This window comes from Mustelus asterias, chromosome 24 (genome assembly GCF_964213995.1).
Source record: "Mustelus asterias chromosome 24, sMusAst1.hap1.1, whole genome shotgun sequence".
NCBI lineage: Eukaryota > Metazoa > Chordata > Chondrichthyes > Carcharhiniformes > Triakidae > Mustelus > Mustelus asterias.
In genome coordinates this window covers 28,360,910-28,386,160 of record NC_135824.1, presented here as the reverse complement: position 1 = coordinate 28,386,160, position 25,251 = coordinate 28,360,910, and the positions used below count along the sequence as shown (strand labels likewise).

The 25,251-nt window shown below is 39.7% G+C and overlaps 1 protein-coding gene and 1 long non-coding RNA gene across 4 annotated transcripts; one reads left to right on the top strand and one right to left on the bottom strand.

Annotated features, from left to right (window-relative positions):
* nr2f2 (nuclear receptor subfamily 2, group F, member 2) lies at positions 1 to 11,051 on the bottom strand. 3 transcript variants are annotated; one of them, XM_078241511.1, is made up of 3 exons: positions 10,871 to 11,051; positions 4,193 to 4,720; positions 1 to 2,807 (listed from the first exon to the last, which is right to left on the bottom strand). In XM_078241511.1, the coding sequence occupies exons 1-3, from the start codon at positions 10,878 to 10,880 to the stop codon at positions 2,533 to 2,535; spliced, it is 813 nt and encodes a 270-aa protein (XP_078097637.1). In that variant the 5' UTR covers positions 10,881 to 11,051; the 3' UTR covers positions 1 to 2,532. The 3 variants fall into 3 exon arrangements, with proteins under 3 accessions (XP_078097637.1, XP_078097635.1, XP_078097636.1); XM_078241509.1 differs by lacking the exon at positions 10,871 to 11,051 and adding an exon at positions 5,563 to 6,830 and having other exon boundaries at positions 4,193 to 4,741; XM_078241510.1 differs by lacking the exon at positions 10,871 to 11,051 and adding an exon at positions 5,563 to 6,830.
* On the top strand, positions 6,323 to 23,547 carry LOC144511295 (uncharacterized). Its single transcript, XR_013500789.1, has 4 exons — positions 6,323 to 6,448; positions 9,977 to 10,091; positions 12,906 to 13,061; positions 19,170 to 23,547. It is a non-coding gene; the product is annotated as an uncharacterized LOC144511295 (long non-coding RNA).
* Positions 23,548 to 25,251: the final 1,704 nt, after the last annotated feature.

Here is a 25,251-nt window from a genome sequence, read left to right as displayed (position 1 = left end):
CAAAGCCATAAATTATAATTTAATACCAATAACAATTTACAACAAAAACGCTGTATACAATAGCTAACACAAACAGGAGTCTGGCGGAGTAACTCCATACACATATTACTTGCAATAAAAAAAAACATCTGAGAAGGCTCGATCTATAAGTTAGAACAGCGGAGCAATACCCTGAAGTAAAAAAACGTGGGTCAGCTGCAAACGTGTTAATAATCACAACCATACATCATTTCTGGTCCAGATCTGTCTCTATAACAGGTAAAGATCACTGTTCCATCAACTATACAAAATGATTCTTTTTGTGTGTAACCACAACATGATGTAGTATGTGGCCGGACAGCCACACACACAAAAAAGTTTTTTTTTTGTCTTTTTTTTAAAAAAAGGGACAAAATGCAAGTTTTCACACTGCAGTGTAGGTAGGTAGCAGCACTACCAGAAAAGCTTAGAACAAATGGCTTGGCCAACTCAAACCAGCTCGCTCTGTTGTTTTTTTTTGTTGTTTTGTTTTTAATACAAGGGTATATGGGAGCACTGAAGGCAAACATTCGCCAAAATGTATATCCTCTATACAATCCAACATTTACATGTATGTAACAAATGTAAAATGTGTTAGCGACCTGTGGCCATGCTCTCACAGTCTATTCCCATATATAAAAATTCAAATGAATTTATATGTATATACATTAAATCAGGCTCACTTATAGTGCTACACATCAAACGTCAGTCACATCATCCTCAGTTTGAAGAACTTCCAATAACAAAAATTGGCAACCACATTTTTCCAGACATACTTTTTTATGAATAAATCTCATTTAATATATTTTATTTACAATCAACACTGTTCCTAGTAGCAATTGCTTGTTTAAGTGTGTTCTGTGCGTGAACTTTAGACACAATAAGCTTCAAAACAAAATCTTGACCATTAAAACACATAATGATCCATGCTTCCTAACACCTGTCTAATGTACATTGGTTGCACAGGCACTTAAGTTAGAACTAAATAAGGGTCGGTGGTCAAAATCCCTATGGCATTTTGAATTTAATAGAGGAGGGGGAACGGCGTTTCGTATTGGGGATTTTTTGACTGTATCTTTGAGGTGTCACTGCTAAACCCAAAAGACAATGAGCAGCATGAGTCCACGGTTTATCCTTTCATCGAAAGAGCATGTGGTTTGTCCACTACTACAGACAGTGGTAGTAAACCATACAGGTATATTGAGTAAATAAGACAAATAATCCACGAATTGTAATGACTCCAGTAAACTGCGATGTTTGACCATTGTAATGAGATTTTTTTTCCCTTGGGTGAACATACAGTTGTAACAGCGAAAAAGTTCCATATATCAAATAATATTATAATCTCCGAATACTTTCATTTTTTTTCTTGAATATAACACACAAGACTGACCAAACAATCCGATCATAACTCTTTACAGTACAGAAATGTTGCACTTAAAAAAAACCTTCAGCTTGTATACACGACTTGTAAACTCTAGATACTTAATTAACCACATGTCAAATAGTAAGTGCCGACATAGAGTTCCATGCTGAATCCAAGAAAAGAAATTGTGGCATTACTTTTCCTTTAAAAGGGCAATGGGTTGATAATTGTTACAAATGGGCTGGAAATATACAAACAGGCGCTTTTTTATTTTTGGAGCCTGGTCGGACTCTATACTGCAACAGGAACTAAATGGAGCCACATTCAGATCACTAAAATTTTCTTAAATTTAATGAAACAAAATTGTTCTGTGTCTTGGACACATAAAAGATTTTTGCTTTCAGAAATATACCCACAAAGTACTCCTTACCCCCCCTCCCCCAACATGTCAATATTAACCAGTTTTCAACAATGGATTTTTTAAAATTACAAGTGTGTATCATTTAATACAGGTCTGCAGTCCATTTTCCCCAAATTAAACGTCTTATGAGTTAACACTATAAGTGCGTTTCCAGCATTAAGTTTCAATCCTGTCGATAAAACCTTTCGTCTAACTTTTTTAGTGGATTCAGTTTTAATTCTTGCAGAACATATTTACGTGATACACCGTATCTGATAAGAAGCAATGGTTATATCAAAATTATTAGTAGAGAATCACAGAGGAGACTGGTTTGAAACCAGGAAAAATACAAAACAGCTATAGATACATAGACACAGGACAATTTATAATAATTTGGAAAATGTTTCTTTCTTTCCTCCTAATTTTGAAATTCTTGTTTAAATGCACTTATCTTTATATCGATATTTCTCAAAAGTTTACAAAATAAACCAAAATAAAAGACTAATTTCCTTTTGTTACAAAAATGATAAGTAGCAAGTTGTTCTGAACGACACAGGAGAGTTTCTGAATGCGTTTTTTTTTAAAGTTCTTGTACAGTCATTGAAATCCACAGTCCTTTTTTTTCTTCCCTCTCTTCATTTTTTGTGTCACATAGGTAAACTTGTAACAGCCTTTTATTTCCTCCCTTACGAGAAGGAATTTGCAAAATAATGTCACTTGCCTTTTCTTTTGCCCTCCCCTTTCCTATTTATTGAATCGACATGTAAGGCCAGTTGAAGCTGCTCCCGGATAGTAACATATCACGGATCAGGGTTTCTATGGGGGTTTTACCTACCAAGCGGACGAAGAATAATTGCTCGATGACAGAGGATGAGACGGTGCGCAGAGAAGGGAGACGAAGTAAAAGCTTCCCAAAGCGGGTCGGTTGGTTCGGATATTGGCTTCGAACATATTCCTCCAGAGCACATTGCGATTTCTCCTGTAAGCTTTCTATATGGGCCACATCAGATAAGCCACAAGCATCTTCATTAAGGAAATTAGGCACGAAGGGAGAAGTGAAATAAAAAGAAATATATTAGAGAAAAAAAGTGCAGGATTAAATAAATTACACCCATACGTGCATAGGACCTTTAATTAGAGAGCATAGGTTATGACCTGACCTAGCCATTGCATCTTGCAATGTTCTAGACCCAGCCCAACAGACGCATATTATTATAGTCATCAAAGAAAACACAATGCACAGATACAGCAACCATTCACAACCACATTTTACTTTTTTGGGGGTTTCCTAAACTTAAACCAGATTTAACTATCTCTGGCATGTAGCGTTGTACATTTATGCGTATGTATATCCCCCCCCCCCCCCCCCCAACAGCATGTAATAGCAAAGTGCTCACAAAACAGTGAGTTTGCTTGACTGCACACAAGGCCTGACATTTCACAAATAGTAATAAATTAACTGCTATGGTAATGTCATCGATTGCTCTTGGTTGAGTAGGATCAAGTAGACTGAACAAACAAAATAAACCGCATAACATTTAAAAGTGTTTCCAAGTCGGTTAGTAATTCAAGTATAAAAAAAAGACTAAGAAAAATAGTACTTCACAAAAACTGGCATGTGATAACTTAAAGCAAACACACAACACGTCACCCCCACTTAAGCTCAGCCGCCTGGATATTTTTTTCCCTCTAACTAAATGTTCGCTTTTAATTTGATTAGTTTGGTTTAAAAAAAAGGACATTTTGGAAAAGCATGGGGTTTTTTTTATGTGTGAAGTAATAATATAGAAAAGGAAGCTCGGGTCACGACCCGAGCACTGGAAGGGGTCCAGAGAGTCCTCTGGATACCCAGATCACCCTAACACAACAAGGGAAGGATTGTGAACCGCTTTCCCACAGAAACTGAACATTTCTGTTTCCTGATATCAACCCCTGGACGCTTTATCCCAACCCCAGATGAATGATTGCGCTACTGTTCGAAGTTAAATGCAGCAATTTTCCATACTATATGAAGGAGTATTCAACTCAAACTGAATGTTTTGCAAAATGACAAAATATAACTATATTTTCATCGCCACCCTGGTCTTCATTTGCACTTATTTTTAAAATAGTAATAGTGGGATGGGTTCTCATGCGAAATATTGGAAATTCTGTAGTAACTGTATTTGAGGTTAAATATTTAATAGTGGTTAAATGTGTTTTTTTAAGTAATTGTTTTAATCATATTTTAAAACTTACATAATGCTAAAACATGAAGCCGCGTTTATAATAATATAGATGTTATATAAAGGGTACATGACACCACACTGAGATCAGAGCTTAGTAATTGACTGTATGCTCATTCTGACCTGATATCATGGCTGTTCTGATTACAGATCAGCCATATTTTAGAATGAATATTCGCCTACCTGAAGTGAAGAGGACGATGGCCTTTAAGCAGCTGTACTCTGCCGAGTCGACATGCAAAGCCTTGAGTTTCTCGACCTGCTCCTGGAAGATCCTTATGTGATCCATGAAGGCTACGACCCTGTCTGCAGACATAGGGGACGCGTGCAGCCCGGCGGCGGCCAAGAGAGGAGCCACATGGAGAGGCATGGAGCACTGGGCAGCGTTCAGAACAAACAACTCACTCCAGGTCAGCCTCAGCAGGGCTACCTGGTCTGTGATCTGAAGATCCGGGAAGAAAGGGATATTCCTCGCCCATTCCACCGCGCTGAAGAGCAGCCGAGCGGCCAGTTCACAAATGTTTTCAATGCCCATGATATTGTTCGGTTGCATGCATTGACTGCCGTAGCGGGAGGTCGGGTATGGCTCCGCCCGCAGTAACAGGGAGATATATCCCGATAAATAGGAATGGCAGTTGAGTGGGTCTCCGTTTGTCAAGGCGAACTGGCCAGGAGTCGGTTGTGTAGGTGGCATTCTTCCCCTTTGGACTGCTGCAGTGCGAAAAGAACAAACTACAGATATTAAAACCTGCATCTTACCATATTTTCAGACAGTTTGCATACAATACACACCCCAGAGCCATTTTCCAGCAACAATGACTGCTGCATACACTATCATTTTTTAAAGACAAAAAAAAATCTCCCACCGGCTGTACAACGTGAAGCTGTGTGTATTAAAGCTAGCCGGCATATTTTAAACCGAACACTGCCATGCCATTTTGCTATGTCATTTCCCCAAAGCGTGTGTTAAAAAAAAACTGATTGAATCTTTTTTTTTTAACAACAATGGCTGATTTATTTCCCTATCTGGACTTCACTCTGCAAACTGTTCCAACTTGCACAGGACATTATTCACACCCTCCTCTCTTTTCGTGTGAAGTTTCGTGGGTAACATAACACATTTTTTCAATATAGATTACAATCAAAGCACGCTTCTTTCAACATCTTACTATTTTCAAAAGACCCCCTTCTCTGTTTCTCTTTCACACACACACACATAGTTTTCTTTTTCTCTCTCTCTCTCTCCCCCCCCCCCCCCCACCCCCCCCAGACACACAGACACACACACACTGAGATCAAAATCATTTGCAAAGAATACTTAGAGGACTTTCTCAACCAGAGGCGCCCTGTAAAGTACAGACTCAAGCGATGGCAATTGATTTTAACTGGCATGCAAGGGGAGCACACACACTACAACTTTACAGAATTTAAGTCAGAGCAGTTCAGCTCCCTTTCTGCCGGGGTGGGAGTGGGTGGGTGGGTTGGGGTTGGAAAGGATGGGTTGCTGGTTTAGAGTAAGCGCAAACATTTGGAAATAAATGAATTCTCAATACCTTCCCGTCTCATGCCGACTTTCAGGCATTTTTTCAGGCGGCAGTACTGACACTGATTGCGGTGGTGTTGGTCTATGGGGCAGTTCCTGTTGGCACGACATGTGTACGTCAAGTTTCTGCGCACACTTCTCTTAAAGAAACTCTTGCAACCTTCGCAGGTGAACTGGCCGTAGTGTTTGCCGCTCGATTTGTCGCCACACACCACACACTCGATATGCTGCTGCTGTTTCTCGCCTTGTTGCTGGTTCTGCTGGTTGGACTGGGCCGGGGTGCCCGGGGCTCCCGGCTGCCCTGGGGTCTGCGGGGTAAGGGGTGCTCCAGAAGGCGGTTGCGGTCCTTGCTGAGGCGGGGGTGGCTGTGTGCCCTGCGCTCCGGCCACGTCGTCCTGCGGGTCTCGCCACGTACTAACTACCATTGCCATATCTCGGGGCAAGAGTGTTATCAGACAAAACAAAACCTGTCTTGTCTTGGAATCGTCAGATCAGGAACAAAACGAAGGAGGAAGAGTCGATTAGCTGACAACAACCCCCCCCAAAAAAAATACAGAGAGGGAGGGAGAGAAGGAGAGACAGGGGGAGAGAGAGAGAGAGAGAAAGAGAAAGAGAGAAAGAGAAAGAGAGGGGGAGGGAGAGAGAGAAAGAGTAGGAGCTCAAATCCGATCGGCAGAGAAGAAGCGAGTGTCGGGGGGCCAGTACCAGGGCAGCACGCAGTCAGCCATTCAGGAAACCCATAAAAAAAAGGACGAAGGGGGGGGGGGGGGGAACGAAAGGTTAAAAGATTAAAAAGAAGGAAAAAAAGAGAGGGGGGATCGACTCTTGAAGGCAAATGCACGATCCGGAGTAGAAGTGCCCGACCATCAACTGATCATAAATTCTTCGCCGTACTGGTAGGGGAACTGCACACATACACACACATACACACAGAGGAAGAGACTCAACAACTCGCCAGCAAAAAAAAAGAGAGACTACACACAAAAAAAATAGGAGTCGACGTCGTGGAAAAAAAGGGGAGCTATAGAACCTCTCTCATGCGAGAGGAGGCGAAAAATAAGGGACGGGAGAGAGAATCAAACTGATCAAATATGCAAAAAGGGGGGTTGGAAGTGAATCCGATTTGAACGAGCGGGCTTGCGGAGTAATTTTTCTGAAAGGGGAAATCTGCGCGGATGGCTGTATATAGTGAACTTTGACACGACTATTGAAACTGACACGTTTCTATGGAGATGCTTTCCTTATATGGGGCTGCCGAGTGACGGAGCCAAGCGGCGGCTGCTGGCGACTGACAATCAAAGGCGACTGGTCAGAGCTTTAGGTTCGGGGGGCTGGGACATCTGGCCCGCCCCCTGTACCGCATTGGACAGCCGCCTTACTTATTATCCAGCACGTCCTGGCCGCCAACAAATTTACATTACATCCATGCGCAGAGGTCTACTTGGGGGGAAAAAAATAAGTTTTTTATTTCTCTCCCCCTCCCTCCCCATCAGCCCCTACCCCCACACCCTGTTTCTTCATTTTTTTAATAAAATGGGCAATAACTCAATTTTCTTTTTTTAAAATATTGCTATCGCAAATTAACAACATATATATTAAATAATCCAATAAAGCAGAAATTCTCAACCACATTGAATACTCCCAATTATGTATAAACTCGTCCTTTTTTTATTGGAGCTGGAATCTTGCAATGCCAACTTGATATTAATAAAGAATCCACCATATAGCTTGTATGGGCAAATAGGTAAATATATATCTTTCCCCCTAAGGTTCTTTAGCAAGCAGGTTCTCGAACACAAATGCTACCCCATCACCACCCCTACCCCATCAATACCAGAGAATAAAACACACACTATTCACAAATCAGTTTCTGGTCAAGGACAAAAGTTGCTGTTGAAAGATGGAACATTGGCGGCGAGGCTTTTTTTTCCACTGATTGAGATGTCCTGACGGGAGTTGTTGGAGAAAGTGTGGCAAGGATTATTTCAAGATTTTTTTAAAAAATGAAAGTATCCAAATAAAATTAAGGACCAACCATGTCAGAAATCAGCCACGGCTGGTTTATGAAGAAGAATTGTTCCTGTACGGGTTGCAGAAGGTGTGTAGGCTGAGAGAAGCCATGAATGTTCGAGAGGGTCTCATTCATCTGATGAACCATTATTAATACGGATAAATATCACGTTTACTTTGAAATACTTAAAAGTGGAAACAGCTTTGAAGTGTGCGTGCACTTAGCTAGATGCATAGAAACACAGAGACAGAGATATACAGAGATGCATGCAGATTAATGAATAATTTCGCTTCAAATCCCCCCAAAACTATGTGGAAGAGCGGCGAATCTTTGGAACCGGGCTGCCCCGATAACGCTTTCCCCCCTTCATGCCCCTCTGTGATCATGGATTCGAATTTCCAATGTCTTTATTTTGCATTTAAGCCACATTACACCCAGTAGTCACTCGGGTTGGTTGAGGTTAGTCTATTGGTAGCGCTGCTAGAATTAACTAAGAAGTGATGGTTTCAACAGAGCAAAATTGACAAATGTTATTATGTTCGTGAGAAATATACTGGCTCAGGTAAATTCATTGGTTTTTGGAGGTTCTGATCGCACTTGGGGTTATATTTAATTGCAGCAATGGGTGATTTGCGAAATTCATCTAACCTGCTAAGTAAGTAGATTTAAATGAACTGATGTTTGGAGAGAAAAAAAGAATACGTATTGTATTATTGTAGGAAATTGCAATGTGTTAAGAATTCGCTGGCGCCGAGTTGCAGATGCACGTTTCACAGTATCCAACATTCTAAAAAGATGCACATTTTTAGAGGAGCCCTGTGCATTTCGCAATTCACTCTTGTAAAATTAAAAGTACGTGTTACTTTTAATGTTCCAATATTTACACGCTTAAACGACGACTGCCAGTTAACATATAAAATGTGAAATTATGAACATTCGAGGGAAGAACACAGGTCCAGGGAAAGATGACATTAAACAGGTGTTCGATTTGAGGTGCAAGTAGGGTAGTACTTCAAATACCGTTACTCGGCACAATTTTTCCCCCTCTCTGCCGCTTTGACTTTCTTTCAGAAATTTGCCTGAATGTCGATACTCTGTGGGAGTAATCTCTTGGTGATGTGTTTACAATTTAATAAAGTGTTTTTTTAAAGGCTATAACGCACTATTAATTCTGGTTACTTGGAGGGTAAATGAACTCAATTTCGACTTGATGCTCATTTGATACAATCGTACAGAAACCACGCTCACTCACATTAGCAAAGAATGGGCAAAACCCTTCAGCATAAAGCATCTTCAGCAATTGCAATTTGCAAAATGCATGCATCTTTTCAAATGTAGCAGTTGATTTAAGAAAAAGTGTCAGAGGAAAAGATAATATGAAGTATTGACACTCAACAATCCAAAATGCAACATGCGGTCAATTTTGAGAAAAATGAAGCGAATATCTTATGTTGCTAATTAAACTAACGTGCCAGGATATCAACGTTATTTGGCGAAATGTGCATAAAGCCAGTATAGGCTTCCCCCCCCCCCCCTCCCCCAAGATAGGATTTTGTAGGTTTTCTGGAGCAAAATGTACTCATTATTTTCTTTATTACAAATGGACAGGTTGCAATAATTTCAGAAGTAACTTCGGATTTGTTCTGGAACATAGCAGCAGCCGCCATTTAAATGCATTTCTTTAAAAAAAAAGATGAGGGAATGTATAGGATTTGGTAAATTGAATATTGTATTGGGTGCCAACCATAGCATGGCTAGAGTAACCTATTTATAAGACGAACTGGTTGCCACTTACTTCTCAGTTGTTCTCTGATAACCAGCTAGATCTATTGAATTTGAGTTCCCTGTGATTTTGCCCTGGTTTTTTCCCCCCTCTCTCTCACACACACTACATTGCAACACGATGAATAGGGAAAGTGGTTCCCATTGTGTCCCGGTGATCTCAAAGTCATTGCAGTTTTGAAGCGGTGACTTGTGGCACTTTGATAGACACCGGGAGCTGTCAGTGCAGCCGGCTCCTGAAAAATTTACAGTGCTAAATCGCAGCATATGCTGGAGAATTTGTCAAAATCTTGTACAGTATCTGGCTGCCACCTAGCGTATGGAGTGTCGCTGTAGAACTCCAGAGGAGAAAAGCCTTTCAAAAGGATCGCGGCGCCTCCTCGCTCACAACGCGCCCTTTATACCCCGAAAAAAAAACTTCTGCACCTTTAATGTGATTAATTCTTTAGGATTTTGCTCTAATTGACTCGGACGTTACTGAGCGGGACTGCTGATCTCCGTCGCTTTGTGTTTTTATTTTACCCAGAGCTGCCTGGACGCTTGCTTGACTTAGATGGTTGGCGTTAAGACTTCTTTTCCAAAACAACCGATTGGTAACAGATTTGTTTTTCTTCCCTCTCTCTCTCTAAAGCGATTCTTCTAACGCCGTAAAGCCAAATCGAAGACGGCTGCTTCCTACCCCCATAAATAAATACGCCTTTGCCCCCAAATCATCAGATGGGTATGTGGATCTAGATAGAAAAGTGGTGAGTACCAATTTCTAATACCCAGTTCAAATATATATATATATATCTGTTGATTGTAGTAATGGCTAATTTCTTATTTGCGGCTATTCTGTGTTATACATATCTATTTTAAAAAGTTGTGAAATGAGCTCAACCTAGCGTTGTAAATCAAAGCACTATTACACCGCAATTTGACAATGAATGGGGAGGCGTGGGGGGGGGGGGGGGGGGGACAAATCTAATTCATTGAAACGCGGGGGCAAAGAGGCTTTGGGTTTCTACCTCCAGGATGGGGCAAACCGTTTCAGAAAGATTCGAAGCCCCGTTTATTTCTAAGTTGGCGAATTCGTATTGTTGCGGGACCTTCTGTTGTCTAATGCTAATATTACACAGTGGGGAGATACTGCGACCCATTCGCGGGTGCGATTGAATGTCCGACGGGTAGTGGCTATTGCGCTGGGAGACATACACACAACTACCCGGAACCGCAAGGGCTGTTCGCTCGATTGTCAAAAATAGCCAGAGCAAAAATATAAAACACCAGCCTGATCTAATGTCATTTCGAAGACAGAGAGAGAAAAAATCTCAAATGAATTAAAGCCCCAAATGTAAGTGTTTGAACGGACATTGAATATCCTCCGAGTGTTGAAATTCTAAACCTGCTTGATGTCAAAATAATATAGATTAATTAATAAATACAGGTGTTTAAGAACGATTATGTCCTGATCAAGAAAAAAAGCCTACCCCCCAAGCTAAGTAATATATATATATATATACATATATATTTATTAAAAACATACCAAACATCATTGCTTGCAATTGTCTTTGTTCAGTGTCCGAAATTATTTGCGTCGTGGTGGGTTCGAGTCTCCTCTCTGGACACAGGAAGTTGTGAATCTTGGCGGAACTGAGTTGGAAATTACTGAGTGAGATGAATCTCTTTTTTTTTCTGGCAGGTGAACAGAAGGAGGGTTTGTCTCCTCCTCACCTGATCTATTTGTCTATTGAAGACAATCACTCATTCCATCGACCGTCATCTGTTTGCCCCGACCGATAGTGTAAACTGTGATATATATATTTTTAAAGAAAAGGCTAACCTTTGGCGAGAAGCTTTGCATTTGGCATATTCAGAAACAAGTGAAGCACTTTCGATTTTGCAATTTAACTTTCGCCCCATCTCCTGGTAAACTTTATGGGACTGGCGTTGCTGCCCGAGCTATTCAAAGTGCACTGGAATGCGAGCGGTCAAAGCACCCCCCGAGCAATACAAGAGTGATTGCTCTTAGCAATTTTTGACTCTTTTGCTGAGATCAGTTCCACATCTCTTTACTAAAATTCCGTTTTCTTTTATTCCTTTTTTTAGAGGCAAACGTGGAAGCTAGTTTAGAACTCTCAGTCTCAAACCACAAATGCTTTGACCCTGAGTTAGTTAAGTAAGAGTAAGGGGAGAGAGATAGAGAAAGAGAGAGGAATAATTGAATTAAAACCTTTTGTTTTAAAACACATCCCCAAATAATATCAGACTCGTGTGCTCGCTGGAGTTTGGGCAACTTTCTTGTTGTCAAAGTTCATTTGTCTGTAGTTTATTCCTTCTACAAACTTGCCAGAGCCTCAGAATTACCAAGGTGATGATTTCCTCCAACGCTTAACCGCTTCCCCCCCCCCCCCTCCTCACTCCCGCCCCCCTCTTTACCCCATCAACGCCCTGTCTTAAGAGCTAATATTGCTTTGAGGTTTTGAGAAGAATTGTTGATGTAGAATGTGGTTTGTGGCCAGTGTAAAATTATCTGCGCGTTTTGGAAAGGGTATCTGTAGCTTGTGGAGAATCTACCCCCCCCCCCCCCCTCCCACCCCAGCCCTCGGGCCTTTGTCTCGGCAGAGTTGAGAGGGGATTGTGTGTGAATCGTGTGAAAAGGACGGCCAGGGTCGCTTCAGATCGATTTTTATTTGTCCGCTCTGTCTTTTCGGATCAGCGCCCTTCAATGGACACATAGGCACTCTTTCAAGAGAAAAATCTTGTGCAACATTTCTGGCCTGATTGCAGCTAAATACTGCTCACTCTCCGGATTCTAGGGTAGGAATCTGCCGCAATTAAATCATTAAGTATATGTGCACTTCCAGATCTTGCCAGTATTAGCCGCTCCACCACTTTTCCATACAACCATTTTTAATGGAGCAATAGGTGAGAGAACCTAAACATGATATAGACATTTCTATGAAAACATCTCTATATGTTTTTAAAACGTCGTTTGCCCAGCAGAAATTTCTTGATGTTATATAAGAAGCAAACCTGCAAGTGAAGTGCCTAAACGAGGGAGAACAATTTAAAGTGCATTTGAACATAAGTCATTCCTGTATATGAAACCCTATTTTAATTGTTAATGATGCTAAATAAAAACCTAACTGGATATGTTCTAGGTGTTTGATGTCTGCAGGCATATATAACCCATGCACTTTCTCAAAGGACTTGTGGTTACATTGTGAGGACGCCGCTTAACAAGTAATTGCAGCGCATAACTGAAATTTGTCCAATTCGAACAAAAAAAACGTTTCCTTTTGGTTTCAATTAAGCATCATATAGAGAAATACATTTTAAAGTTAACTGGTGGTGTGTGTGTGTGGTGGGAGGGGGGTGGGGGGGAGGCCGGCGGTGAAGTCCAGCGGCGTATGCTTAACATGTAAGCAAATAATATTGTGGTCTAATTGGGAAGGGATAGATGAAACTTAAAAGATCAAATGCAATGGTTGCAACTCGGGTCTTGTCAATAAGTTAAAAAAAGTTAACACTGCAACGTTGAATCTTAACATAAAATGTCTCATTGATTTCACTTCTAGAAAGCGTCCCCACTCAAATGATGGTCGACGTGCGAACTCTGCTGCAATTGAAAAATAGAATTAACACCGATTTAAAATGTATGGTATTGTTGGAGATAAGCACAACTCATTGCATTGCCGGGGTGTCCTGTGAATGCATGGCATTAGAAAAATCAGGTTAGCGCCAATACTTGTGCTATTAAGTGGTTATGTACGGTCGCGCCTTAATAAGTCACTCCGTTTTATGAATGGAAAGTTGATGATAACAAGACAACTAGCTTATTAACAATCGTGTCGCATTAAAGGGATACTGGGCGTGACTCAGGGATTGAGTCAAGAAGAAATTGATCTTAACAGAAGAGCAGGAAGAGAGAGAGAGAGAAAACGAGAAGGGCTAGAAAGGTACACCATGGAGACAGTAGTTGTCTACAGATTGCAGCACGCCTCCTATTGGGTCCTGTATCGATTGGGAGGAAAGCTGAAGATGTCACCAGACCAAATATTTACTGATCACACACAAATAACACGGGCATATCGATTGTTTTTTCCGCTGGTGAGCAGAGAGCAAGGGGGTAAATCACTGTGTGTAAAGAGAGAGAGGTTTTAAAGGCATGTTTCAGATGCTGGGATAACCGGATAAAAAGAGGTGCGAAAATCGATAGACACTGATTAGGAGGTGATTTCAGACAGTGGGGAAAGTGCAGTGTTAAGGATATATATTAAAAAAGCAGGCTGCCATAGAAAATTATGGGAAAGGAACGAGAGAGGACAAGAGGTGTCAGTGTTAGCTTCCAGTGTTAGTGAATAACATTTACCATTTGGCTGAAATGTAAATACAAAAAAAAGGAAAGGGTGAAAAAATATATGAACACAGTATATATCTATACATTCCAATGCATATGCACAGATAAGTACTAGGTGTCATAACATTGATGTAAATAGATACACTTAAAAAACAGCAGGATACCGAAGCAAAGCTGCATGTTAACATTTTTAAATAAATTACGCTTCTATCTATATTTAGCTATAAAGCCGCATAGAAGCGAAAAGGCAAACCGCATCCCGAGGTATCTGGGAAAGTCTAATTAGCGATTTGTAGAGTGTCATCTCCTGTTTTGCACTCCCTGGAGATAAACTGAGAGCTGCAGGTGGAGAGGATGATAGTGATAGAGAGAGAGTGTGTGTGTGTGAGAGAGAGAGAGAAAGAGAGGATGCATGCACCCTCACCTTCCAGCAAAAATCCCACACTCCAAGCTCAACATGGTCGCCTCTGACCCCAGGCCTCACGGTGTTGCCCTGATTAACCCATCCCGGCCCAAGATATAGCAAAGGTTAACCAGGCTAATGAACACGTAAAACACATCTGATCGAGTTTGAAGGGGAGGCGGAAAGCTTTAGAGCAGGCGAGGGTCCTGTTCGAAACTCTCTGGTGTTTCGTTGGCTGGAGAGAGGGGAAATAATATAGTTCTCTGGTGATAAACTTCTCTGGGGTATGGTCTGATGTGAGGATACCAGACAATAGAGGATTAAATGACAAGACTAGCTGAAAACTGGGTAGAGATCGGAGCTATTAGAATTTCAGAAATAGTTGACAAGTCTTTGATTTCTTGTGAAATCGCAGGTTGTGAATTTTGCTGATTTTTTTTAGTCGGGTAGTTTTTTGTAATCATTGTTTGTACAAGAGATTCCTCTCGCCTTTCTCTACACATTGCATGTTTATACACCGATTCACATTAAGAATCCGCACAGTTTCCGACCCAGGGTACAAATGGCAATTGGCAGCTCATGCAGATTTCTGATTTCAAGTCCATTTCGAATGCTTTCTTTAACCGACCCCAACTTGCGACGCACTTTGCACTCGCTCACGCTACAGGATGAATGATGCTGAAAGGTAGCGGAGCAATGGGATCGATACCCACCGACCCCCAGAAACAAACAAGAAACAAGAGCTGTCAACAGGGGGTGTCAGAAAGATGATTTGAGGCGGAGAAAGTGAAAGTTTGGGTAACAGAGTGATGGATATTGTGAGGACTGAGTTTAGGGTTAGAAACGGAGAGCAAATAGAATTTAATAGAGGCATTTGTGTCGTGAATGTATGTCCAGTCTGTTCTTGGCTGGACAATAGAAACAGGCATATTTATTTGGAGCGCAGAGAATTCAACTTTTCTTCAGAGCAAAAAACTACTTCGAAAAGCTGTTTTTTTAAAACTTTGGTACTTGCTTCTAGACTGCTGCAGACACGATTTGTATTACCGATGTAAACCAATTTGTCACTGTCCGCTTTAATTATTGGGGAAACGCTAGGGTTCTACAGCCTTTCCTCTTAATATATTGTTTAAAGGCTTTTACTCGCGTCCCCAGATAGCCTTTCCTCGCCACACAACTTCACACATCTCTCGAATTCGGCGATCTCTCAGCACGACGTTTACAAGTTTGTGCTAAACCTGGGTCCAACCGTCAATAAAGCATTACAGCAAATGATTAGTCTCCCCCACCCCCTCCAGGCCACCCCACCCCAAACTCAACAAGACCGCAGTAATATAGGTGCGAAATTAGATTTGCATTCTCCCCTCACTCCTATTTATTAGTCAATCAATTGGAGTTTCCCTTGTTTGCAACTGGTTCCAATTCAGGTTTTAGATAACTGAGCATTTTATGGCTTATTTTGAAATATGATTATTCTATGCTTATTTTATGTGTTAAAAGATGGATAGATGTCCTAACCGCTTCTTTTTTTTAAAAAAAACTTCAGTTTTGCTATTAATTAACGCTTCTGGGACAGTGTCACTTTTTTTTAACCAAAGTACCATATTGTTTACACAAGATGTGGGGAGCAGACATTTCACCTGCTGTCTATCTTGTCTTCCTCTGTGAACAGTCAGTTTCAGTGTTCGTTTTAACTTCCATTAATCACCGACGTGGGTGCTGCTTTAACTTTTAGGTTTCTTTCATTGTCCTCGCATTTCTTCCATAAACACTTTGTTGTTCATTTAAAGGTGCAGGTTACATGCGTGCTCCCCCCCCCCCCTCCTTCCTTCCACCCCCCACTCCTCTCCCCCCCACCCCCCCCCCCCCCCCCCTTTCCCCTTCTCTATCTGTCTCTGTGCCCTCCGGGCCAATCTGAGAACATGCAGCCAGTAGATTGCTTTCAGAGGCTGGCTCTGAGATGATGGATTGCCATGTCAATTTAACCGGCGAAGGATTAATTTGTTTCAATGATTTCTCTTTAGGCAGAACGCCAGCATTTTTCTATCTCTTCCTTTTCCCCCTTCCCTCTCCTCTTTACAACCAAAGTAGATGTAGTTCGTAAGGGAGATAATAGTAAGAGATACGTTTGACTCTGCCGTGGCGTGACATTGCAATAGGGTTACACTGTGATTTCCTATCTCCGTAAAATGACTGTTAGCTATCTGATCAGAACTTTACATTCAAATTTATTATGTCTGTGGGTGCTTGTTTATAATTCAGCACAAAGGCGTTTGTGTAAACCACCTTTTCCTGACACTATTTACATGCCAAATGCAAAATCAGTCATTTTAAAGTTTGGCATATATTTTTCATGTTCAACTTATTTTCGAATAACTATTTGATCGGAAGGGATTCTTGACATTGCATAACAGAGTGTGAACAAAACGGAACAATACGCCGATACAGGCAAATTTATCAAACCTCATTTTTGGTCTTTTAAAAAAAAATAATGGCTCAAGACGTCCTGCTATCTGAAGTGACTGGCGAGGAGCAAGCTCCCACCCACAGCCCCCCTATTCTTCCCTACTGCAAGCAACTTAATTACTTGATCCCATTGCCCAGAGTTACTTGCTGAAATCTTGTCTCTTCCTAATTATTCCAACTAATATGTTGGCACATAAACGGACTAGTTGATCAATAAAACTCCATGGTGCATAATAGCTAAGTTTTGTTTCTGCATTTCTCTATAATGTTGTGACCTAGCCTGAAGAGTCCCCCCCCCACCCCCCCACCCCCCACCACTCCCGTCCCCCCATGACACTTATATTGCACGTAACATTTCCGTGTAATATTAAAGTATTGATCAATTCGAATTAAATAGATCTGGCATTCGATTTTATTTATGCTCTTCCTGGGACCGTGCAGGCGGAGTAGCTCAAGCTGGAAGCTCCCTTCTGCCCTTCTAGATGACAATTTAGATGTTAGCAGATCACATGGCGCAAATAGCTCTAGACTCCTATCGAAAACTTGGTGAAGAAGATTAATAGGACTCGTCAGAGCTATGAAAGCACAGCTTTGCAGCAAATTTATGCTGCAGGAAGATAAATTGCTGATGAAGATTTTAGTTATCAAACATCTCCAGTCCTCGGATACTAGATTTAATTAGTATTTTTCCCCCCTCTCCAAAATCTGAAATTATGTTGTGTAGGAAATCAGTTTCGTGAGATAATTAAAGCATGTCTGTTCCAAACGGAGCTACTTTTGACTTCTTGTTTCGGGCAAACCTTGCATTTATGTCTAATGGATAAACAGCATCCACCACCCCCCCCCCCACCCCCCGCCCCATTCCCCGTTGCTTTATTTGAAATATTATGCTTACCCTTTAATTCTAAGCCAGCATTATTCAAATCGCTGATTTATGATCAATAGCAGCCGACAGAAATGCGCGTATTATTTAACTACCTCCTTCTTCGGTGATGGAAATAGCTGTAAGGAGAAAATATAACATATCCTTCATGCCAGGAGTTTAGGGACCAAAATAAAAGCCGGCGGTAAAGTGTGTAATAGAATAATAACTTTGCATATGCATTGTAAGATTCGATGCATTCACAGAAGTGGCTGACACCTTATACGCCGCTCCTCCATCACAGCCGTTCACTGGAGTACCTGTCTCAGAAGTTCCAGCTCAGGCCCAGGTCAAATTTCCTGAACTTTAAAGCATTTTGATATTGCAAGACAATTAGAATGATAAGAGATGGCCGTATGAAATTTGAAGTAGGGTTTGTGGGGGAGCGGGGGATGGGGGGGGGGGGGGGGGGCGGGGGGGGTGAAGAGTCAGTATCATTACAGCGAGAAAAACATATTTTTTAAAAAAGTTATTTGAATGTGGTGTTGTGAATCCAGCTAATTGATTCCATGACAGATAGTGAATGGGGTCTGAGATCCATTGTAAAATGTTGCTTTAAGATGCGTTGGTCCTGCCCTCTAGCTTTGCAACGACCTCCATATAACTGTTGACTTAGCAAGTGATTAGGGCAGGGGGGAAAAAAATCAAGCATGGAAAGTTAAACTGTAGTTCAATTCAGCGCATCACTTCACCTCCAAACATGTTTGCGCCTTTCACATATTCCTGATTGGGCACAAATAAAAGCAATTGAATCACATCTGTTTGGATTAGCGATTACAATGGAAAATGTGATATTTTGTGCGAATGTGAAGCTTTATAACTTAATAGAAAGCCTTGAATAAATGCAATTTGTATTGCTGAGATTTTGGCACAGAATGCAATATAACAGAGAAGGATTACTTAACAGTACAGTACTCGAATTCATTATACACAAATCTGAGACTTCATTGCGAATTGGGCATTGAATGCAGCTTTTTTTTTGTCCAAATATGTTGACTCAAATATCATTCTGACCATGGTTCATTTAAAGCTGGAACATCCGTCTTTTCTCTCTCCCAATTAATTCGTGACTATTGTTACCATCGCTGGAAAGAAGCGAATACATTTGGCAAATGCCAAGGATGTTTTAGCTGTGCTGAAGTATTAAAAAAAAATGGTCACATATTCTTTAGAGAGCAGGCTTCCTTTGCAGTATCCGACCAACCTCTTTAGCCCAAATTGCACTTGGCCCTCACTTGAAATGAAAATGTAAGATGTTATCAGAGGTACATGCAATGACAAGACTTTGTTTAAAAACGACAGGTTTTAAAGCATCGATATATTTAAGGTCGAGGTCGCCTTATGCTGGGTTCTTATAAAGATAATCGTCTGCCAATTTACAACACACTTTAATACTTAAGAACATGGATGTGCATAAGTTGAAAATTGTGAAATGTGCTCCTGAATTGTTGCGTTAAAATTATGGAGCCCACGATCACCTCTTTATACATTTTGTTTAACAGGTGCAAGATTAGATCAATGGGATTGCCCAAAGGGAGGCAGAAACAGCAAGGAAGGTGTCCCACATGTATTTTCTGTGGCTTTATCGTAATACAATATCTATTTACCTCCACAGTTATCCTATAATGAGCTATTATGTTTTGAGATGGTGAAGTCGACTATAAAATAAACATTTCTTTATTTGTTCTCAGGATTGCGTGCCCGACTTCTCCGAAGAAGAGGAACCATTCTAGACTGCACCATGCCTGGTTAAAATGCCAATTGCATTTTCCTTGATACCCCAGTTTTAATCTAATTAATTAAATCTGACTGTAGTCTGATTATTTCAGAAACCAGGCAACGTATTTCCAGCACTTTAACAATCGACTTCCTGTCCCATCTCAGAGTCTCTGGCCAACTTGAGTCAATTTGGATACAGTAATGAAATTGGTCATAGTCCATAAACTGACCCATTTTCTCACATAAAGCATTAGAGGATATCGCACCTGTGAAATTTCTTTCCATTCTTATCTAGGCAAGGTGGGGTCAATGTCAATCTGTCACTAGAGGCGGAAGATTCAATATGTTCTCCTCTTAAATTGTTGAACTTCAGTTCGGAAATTTCACTCATGGGATAATCTAATTATTATGCAATCCTTTTTACATTTGAAAGCGACGTGTTTAACCACAGTAAGTGTTACAGCCATGCAGAATTTAAACTGGTTTAACATGTCCCCATTCATCCACCAAATTACAAGCCTAATACATCCCTGGCTATATCTCATCTGCAAAACTAATGAATGTTAATTTTGCAATTGAATTTTCCATATGCACGAATGTGTGAAATAATAAGTTTGTTTACATTTAGCATGCAATGAAGAGGATGATTGCAGTCAAATATTTTGCTTAGAAAAGTAAAATAAAGCATGAATTATGAAATAGTTAAATTACTTGCAAAGCTGCACTTTTGCAGTCCCACCATGTTGTTTGGATAATAATGCAAAAAAAAGTAATGCTTTAATTTCAAACAATAATCCTTTGTTATAGAAGAGAGAAGTGCAAAATAACAAATTAGATATGACCGGAAGTTTGGTCGTAATGAAATTGAAAGATGCTGAGTTCCATTGTTGTGCAATATTTGGACAGTAAAATACAGCCTGGGGCCAGCAGCCTGTGCTAAGAAGAAAGTCTATTCTGTGTGACCGTTGATCATAATATTGCAACACTTTGATTTAAGTTGCACATCGTATACTTTGCAGTTTTGAATACCTTTGAAGACCAATATGTCAGTAATCAGCCTGCTCTTTATGAGTGTTTCTGCCAGAATTCCATTAGGAGCAAAGCTAAGTGAAGAGATACCATTTGATATTTCATTGAAAAGAAAGATCCTTGTCCATGGTATAATCAGTAATTAAAATTATATCCTTGTCCATGGCATAGTCAGTAATTAAAATGACAATTTAAGCACACATTTCTGCTGACATTTCTTATGCTAAGTTACATTGCAAAATATTCAGAAACCTAAGTGACATTTTTCTTCAATATATATTAACAAAAATTACTTACCTTGAACAGTTTTTTAAAAGATAGGTACAGTTTTATTTCAATAAGTTTGAACAAGTTCCTATCTCCATAGATCAGTGAAAATCTTTTTTAAAATTCTTCATGAAAAACATATATACTTTGGTATATTGTGGAATGTAAATAGATGCCATTATCATTGGACAGTAAATATCAAAGAAAATATTTGAACTTTTAAACACAAATAACATTCTGAATGTTCAGCAGTGATTTCAATCCAGCTGGATATTCTTGTTCATTTTACCAGATACTCCAGTATCTATTTATGAGGCTTCTTGTTGTCTCTCCCTTAATAGTCTTTAATTACATTCATTTATTTGTATTCTTTGTACACCTTGGGATCATCAAATGATATGTGTCCGACATATTGGTCTTGGAATGTACTTTTGAACCCAGTCCCAGATCCTTTCCTTGTTCCTAATGCAGACATTTACAATGTCCATCACCCCAAAGTAATGGTCATCACATTCATCATGGAAAGGACCTCCAGAGAAGCCTCTTGGGACATGTTCCAAAACAGTTATTTTCTGATCATGAAGCAAAAATTTTAGCTCGTGCAATAACTTTCCATTTTGGGAACCACAGTCAGCACCAATGGTTAGGGTGTTGTGATAAAGAATATAGCTCCCTACTGCCTGTCCAATAATGTGCTTCTGGACCCAGTTTAGAAGAGCATGTCCAATTACACCAGTGTGATGTATTCCCACATTGCACAATAGCTATCCCTTGGTCTCTCTAAACAACTTCATAGCAATTGTACTAAATTTTAATTTGTGTGTTCCTGTCCACTCAGAATCAGGCTAAAATGTTTTCCACACAGGACTTTCACAACAGTAACAACAACTTGCTTTATATAGTGCCCTGAAATAAGCAAAACATTCTAAAGCACTTTGGAGGAATGCTATCAGATACAATTTAATGCCTAGCCATGTAGCATATGCAGATAAGTGACCAAAAGCTTGGTAGGTTTTAAAGGAGGAGAGAAGTGGTGAGGTCATAAGGTTCAGGGAGAGAATTTCAAAGTTTGGTACCTAGCAGTTGGATGCACGGCTGCTAATGGTGACCAAAATGACTTGTTAACGTCAGATCAAAATTAGTACATAAAATGACAAATTATCAATTCCATCACATTAACCTTACAGTATTCCTATATACAGGAGGTAGCAAATTATAATTGAATGTTAAAATTCAAAGTGCCATATTAAGGATATCAACAGTAAACTGCCAGAGGAGAGAAAGCACAAGGCATTATTTACTGTATTCCTGTTTTAGGTTGTCAGATTACTGCTGCAGTCTTCAAACAGCAAAGATAGAGAATAAACATCAGTTAACCATCATGCCTTTAAGCAATTAAATTTTCATATGCAATTGTCTACACGACTGAGATATTTCAAAAAACAATGTGATAATGTATTGAGTCTGAAGGGCTTGTTTGGCAAATGTTCCAGACAATTTGAGTTCTAACACAAACAAACTAATTTGATTGTTTAAGGGTATTAGATGCTGGCTTATTTAAACCTCCTGCAGTTCTTTTGCTTTATGAGCACTGGATTCCTTTGTAGCTTGGAACTTTCAAGCTATGTTGGTTGGATACTGTATTGTGAAACTGCAATCAAAATATTTAGTTAACAAAGACTTAGCTGTATGTTAACAGGTTTCCAGTACCCTGCATTTTCAAAATGGTCACATTTTTAGCATTCAGCAAGACCCACAAAACTGAAGACCTAACCAGGGTAAGAGCTGAAGTTAAAAGTAGCATACAAAGCTCGAAACACAATCAGATCAAACTATGAGCTTTAAAAAAAATGACTTCTTATTCCATGCTCACTGTCACAGAAAATTGGAAGCCATGGGAATAAGTTCTCTAGTCTCTGAGCCGGCCAGTAACAAACCCAGTGCATTAGAAGTTAATGTCATACTGCATTATCGTACACCTTGACAGGAATCATACGTGGTAAAGGCAGATAAACATGCATTGTATGCATGTTCCTCTGCACAAATAGCTTTGGGCTACAGTATTATTTCATTCACCATATTTCAGGTTGAGCATTTTTTAAAATGTTGTTTACCAGTTGTCTTTTTTAAGGAGCTGCCGTTCTCAAGCAGCAATGATTTACTTTCCTGCATTATACTGAAAATGTTAAAGTATGAACGTATACAGACGGGAACTCATGACCTAGTAAAGAAAATTTGTCTTCATAGGTATAATGGATAAAATGGTTTAGATAATATGTTTTAAGCCACAGCGAAATCATTTGTGGTTTCCTTCGTTCTTAGCTATATATCTTAGCAATCCATGTGCAGATCACAGACTCCATCAGTTTGCATATATCCTAAATCAAACATAAATCTTTATTTATGGTCAAAAGAAGCTTTATAGCAGTAATTGCCAGATTTTCTTTAAAAATTTGTTGCAGGAAAGTAATTGTCTCTTGGTTTACTTTGTTCTCTCTCGGGTTTAGTCACAGAATGCTGGCCACAATAGAAGTTATCAGGAAACAAAAATACTTCCACAAGTTTTCAAAAGAGATGAAAGATTGTTTGAGTTTGTAGATCTAATTTGAGGCAGCTTCATTCTAATGAGGACTTCAGGGATTCAGAAGCAATGGCCACTGATGGCAGGCATTCTAGAATGTATGCCTGTTGGTACTTCCAGACAAGTTTCAGAAAAGCCGTAGATTGCATCTGAATTACTGTGCACAAAATGATCAATATTTAATGCAAAATATGAATATGATTATGTCAGTGTATGTATAAGTAAATGATGCCTCTTGCACTTATCCGGAATCAGAAAATTAATTCATTAGATATTCTGCAGATTTTTCATTAGACCAACATTACTCGAATTTGTTCAAGTGTTTATTTTCACTGTGTTAAATTGAACCAAATAAGTTCTTTGGACCTTTTTGGTCTCTAGGGTTCGCAACCATCCTGGATTGCCCTGGAGTCTTCAGGAATGAAATATTCATCTCCATGAATCTCAAGAGCAAAAACCATTGAAGTGTTAAAAACGTGTGCATTTTTCACTTTTGTTTATTAGCTAGGAAAGGGCTTGCTTTTCAAGAAAGCTGTTTAACTGAGTGGGGTGGTTGGAGCAAGAGATTATGCGATGAACCCTTCAGGGATACCAACCAGAGTTGGCAAACCTACATGTCTCTGTGCATTCGCATGTCAGGGCTTCTGTGGTTCAGCTGTTATGTTGATAGAGAAAGTCTTAATCTAGGAACAAGAACACAGAAAAAGGGTGCTGATGCTTCTTTATTTACTTCCAAGATATTTTTGGATGGACGGCTGGGTAACACCAAGCAACAGAGGATTCGTAAATGCTGTTGATCAGGAAACATAAATAAATAAATGGAGAAAAATGTGTATGTGCTAGTAGTCAATGTAAGACAGCATTTGGGATCAATTAACCAAATGGAATGTTAAAGTTTCTTGTTTACACATTCCTTCCCTTGATCTGTGGTTATAGTCACAGAACAGTCCAAGGTCTGAGGACAGAGACCAGCAAAGTCAGAATTCAGTAAATCATCCCTAAATTTATCACGGGCTGTTAAAAGGAAAGAAAGCATTCGTTTCAAATAGAATTTAAGCCCTACCTAAAATAATTCCTATGCTGCAAATAATATCATTTTGGGGAAATGGTGCAATTAATAGAGCAATGGTTAAATGATATTTCTTATTAAAACTTTATGAGGAGGTTGTATATTGAAAGTTGTCCCTTAACCTTTAATTTAAGGTTAAGGGACAACTTTAATTAATTTAGCTTAATCAGAAGAGACAAATATTTATTTTCTCCAAAGTAAAATGGTCGGTATCAAATCCACAGCACAAACTGGTTCTCAGATCTTGTTTAATTTGTGAATTTGAATGACAACAAATTGTGTAAGAGATGCAAAAGGCATGTTAATACTGAATGTGTGTGTCTGTGTGCATCTGTGTGTGTAGCTGTGTGTGTGTGCGTCTGTGTGTGTGTATGTATAAAATCTAAGTGCACTGTCATAACAATGCAGAAAGAGCTGCTAATTGCATTTAGTTCATTTCATATATTTCTTGGCTGCGCTCGATGCTGTTAACATGTGCAAAGTGAAAACATTTCATTCCTGCAGCACTGTCAATCCTCGCATTGATGAACGCAAATGCAAGAAAACACAGAAGATAGAGTAATCTCTGGAATAAGATCTTGCGCACAATTTCAGAATACATGGAGATGAATTTATGAGCTATCCTACTCACACTGATAATATTTATGTTTACTGGAAGGAATGCAAGTCTATTAAAATGAAAAGTCCTCCAGCCAGAAAACCAGTACCCCTTTTAAAGACCAGTTTACAGTCATGTTAAAGAATATTTTTAAAAATAAAAATTTATAATCAGCACATTGTGGATCATTAGCAATGAGATATATTCAACGTTGGAATGTTTAAACAGCACATGTAGTTAAAGGGATTCTGTGAATGGGTTCAGGTGTCTGCTTAAGTGAGACAGTCCTTTATTTGAGATTATTGATAATTCCTAATTGAGGTCTCACAATGATGGGAGGTATTATATAAATGTACAGAAGAATTAAATGGCTAACAATTCAAATAACATAGGCCCAGATCTTCTGGTCTCTGGATTGCCAGCAACTGACACATCCAGGAAGATGCTCAGATGCCTCAATGCAAGGATTCTGTGGGAATTGCCTGGGAAGTTTGAACTTCCGAAAGGCAA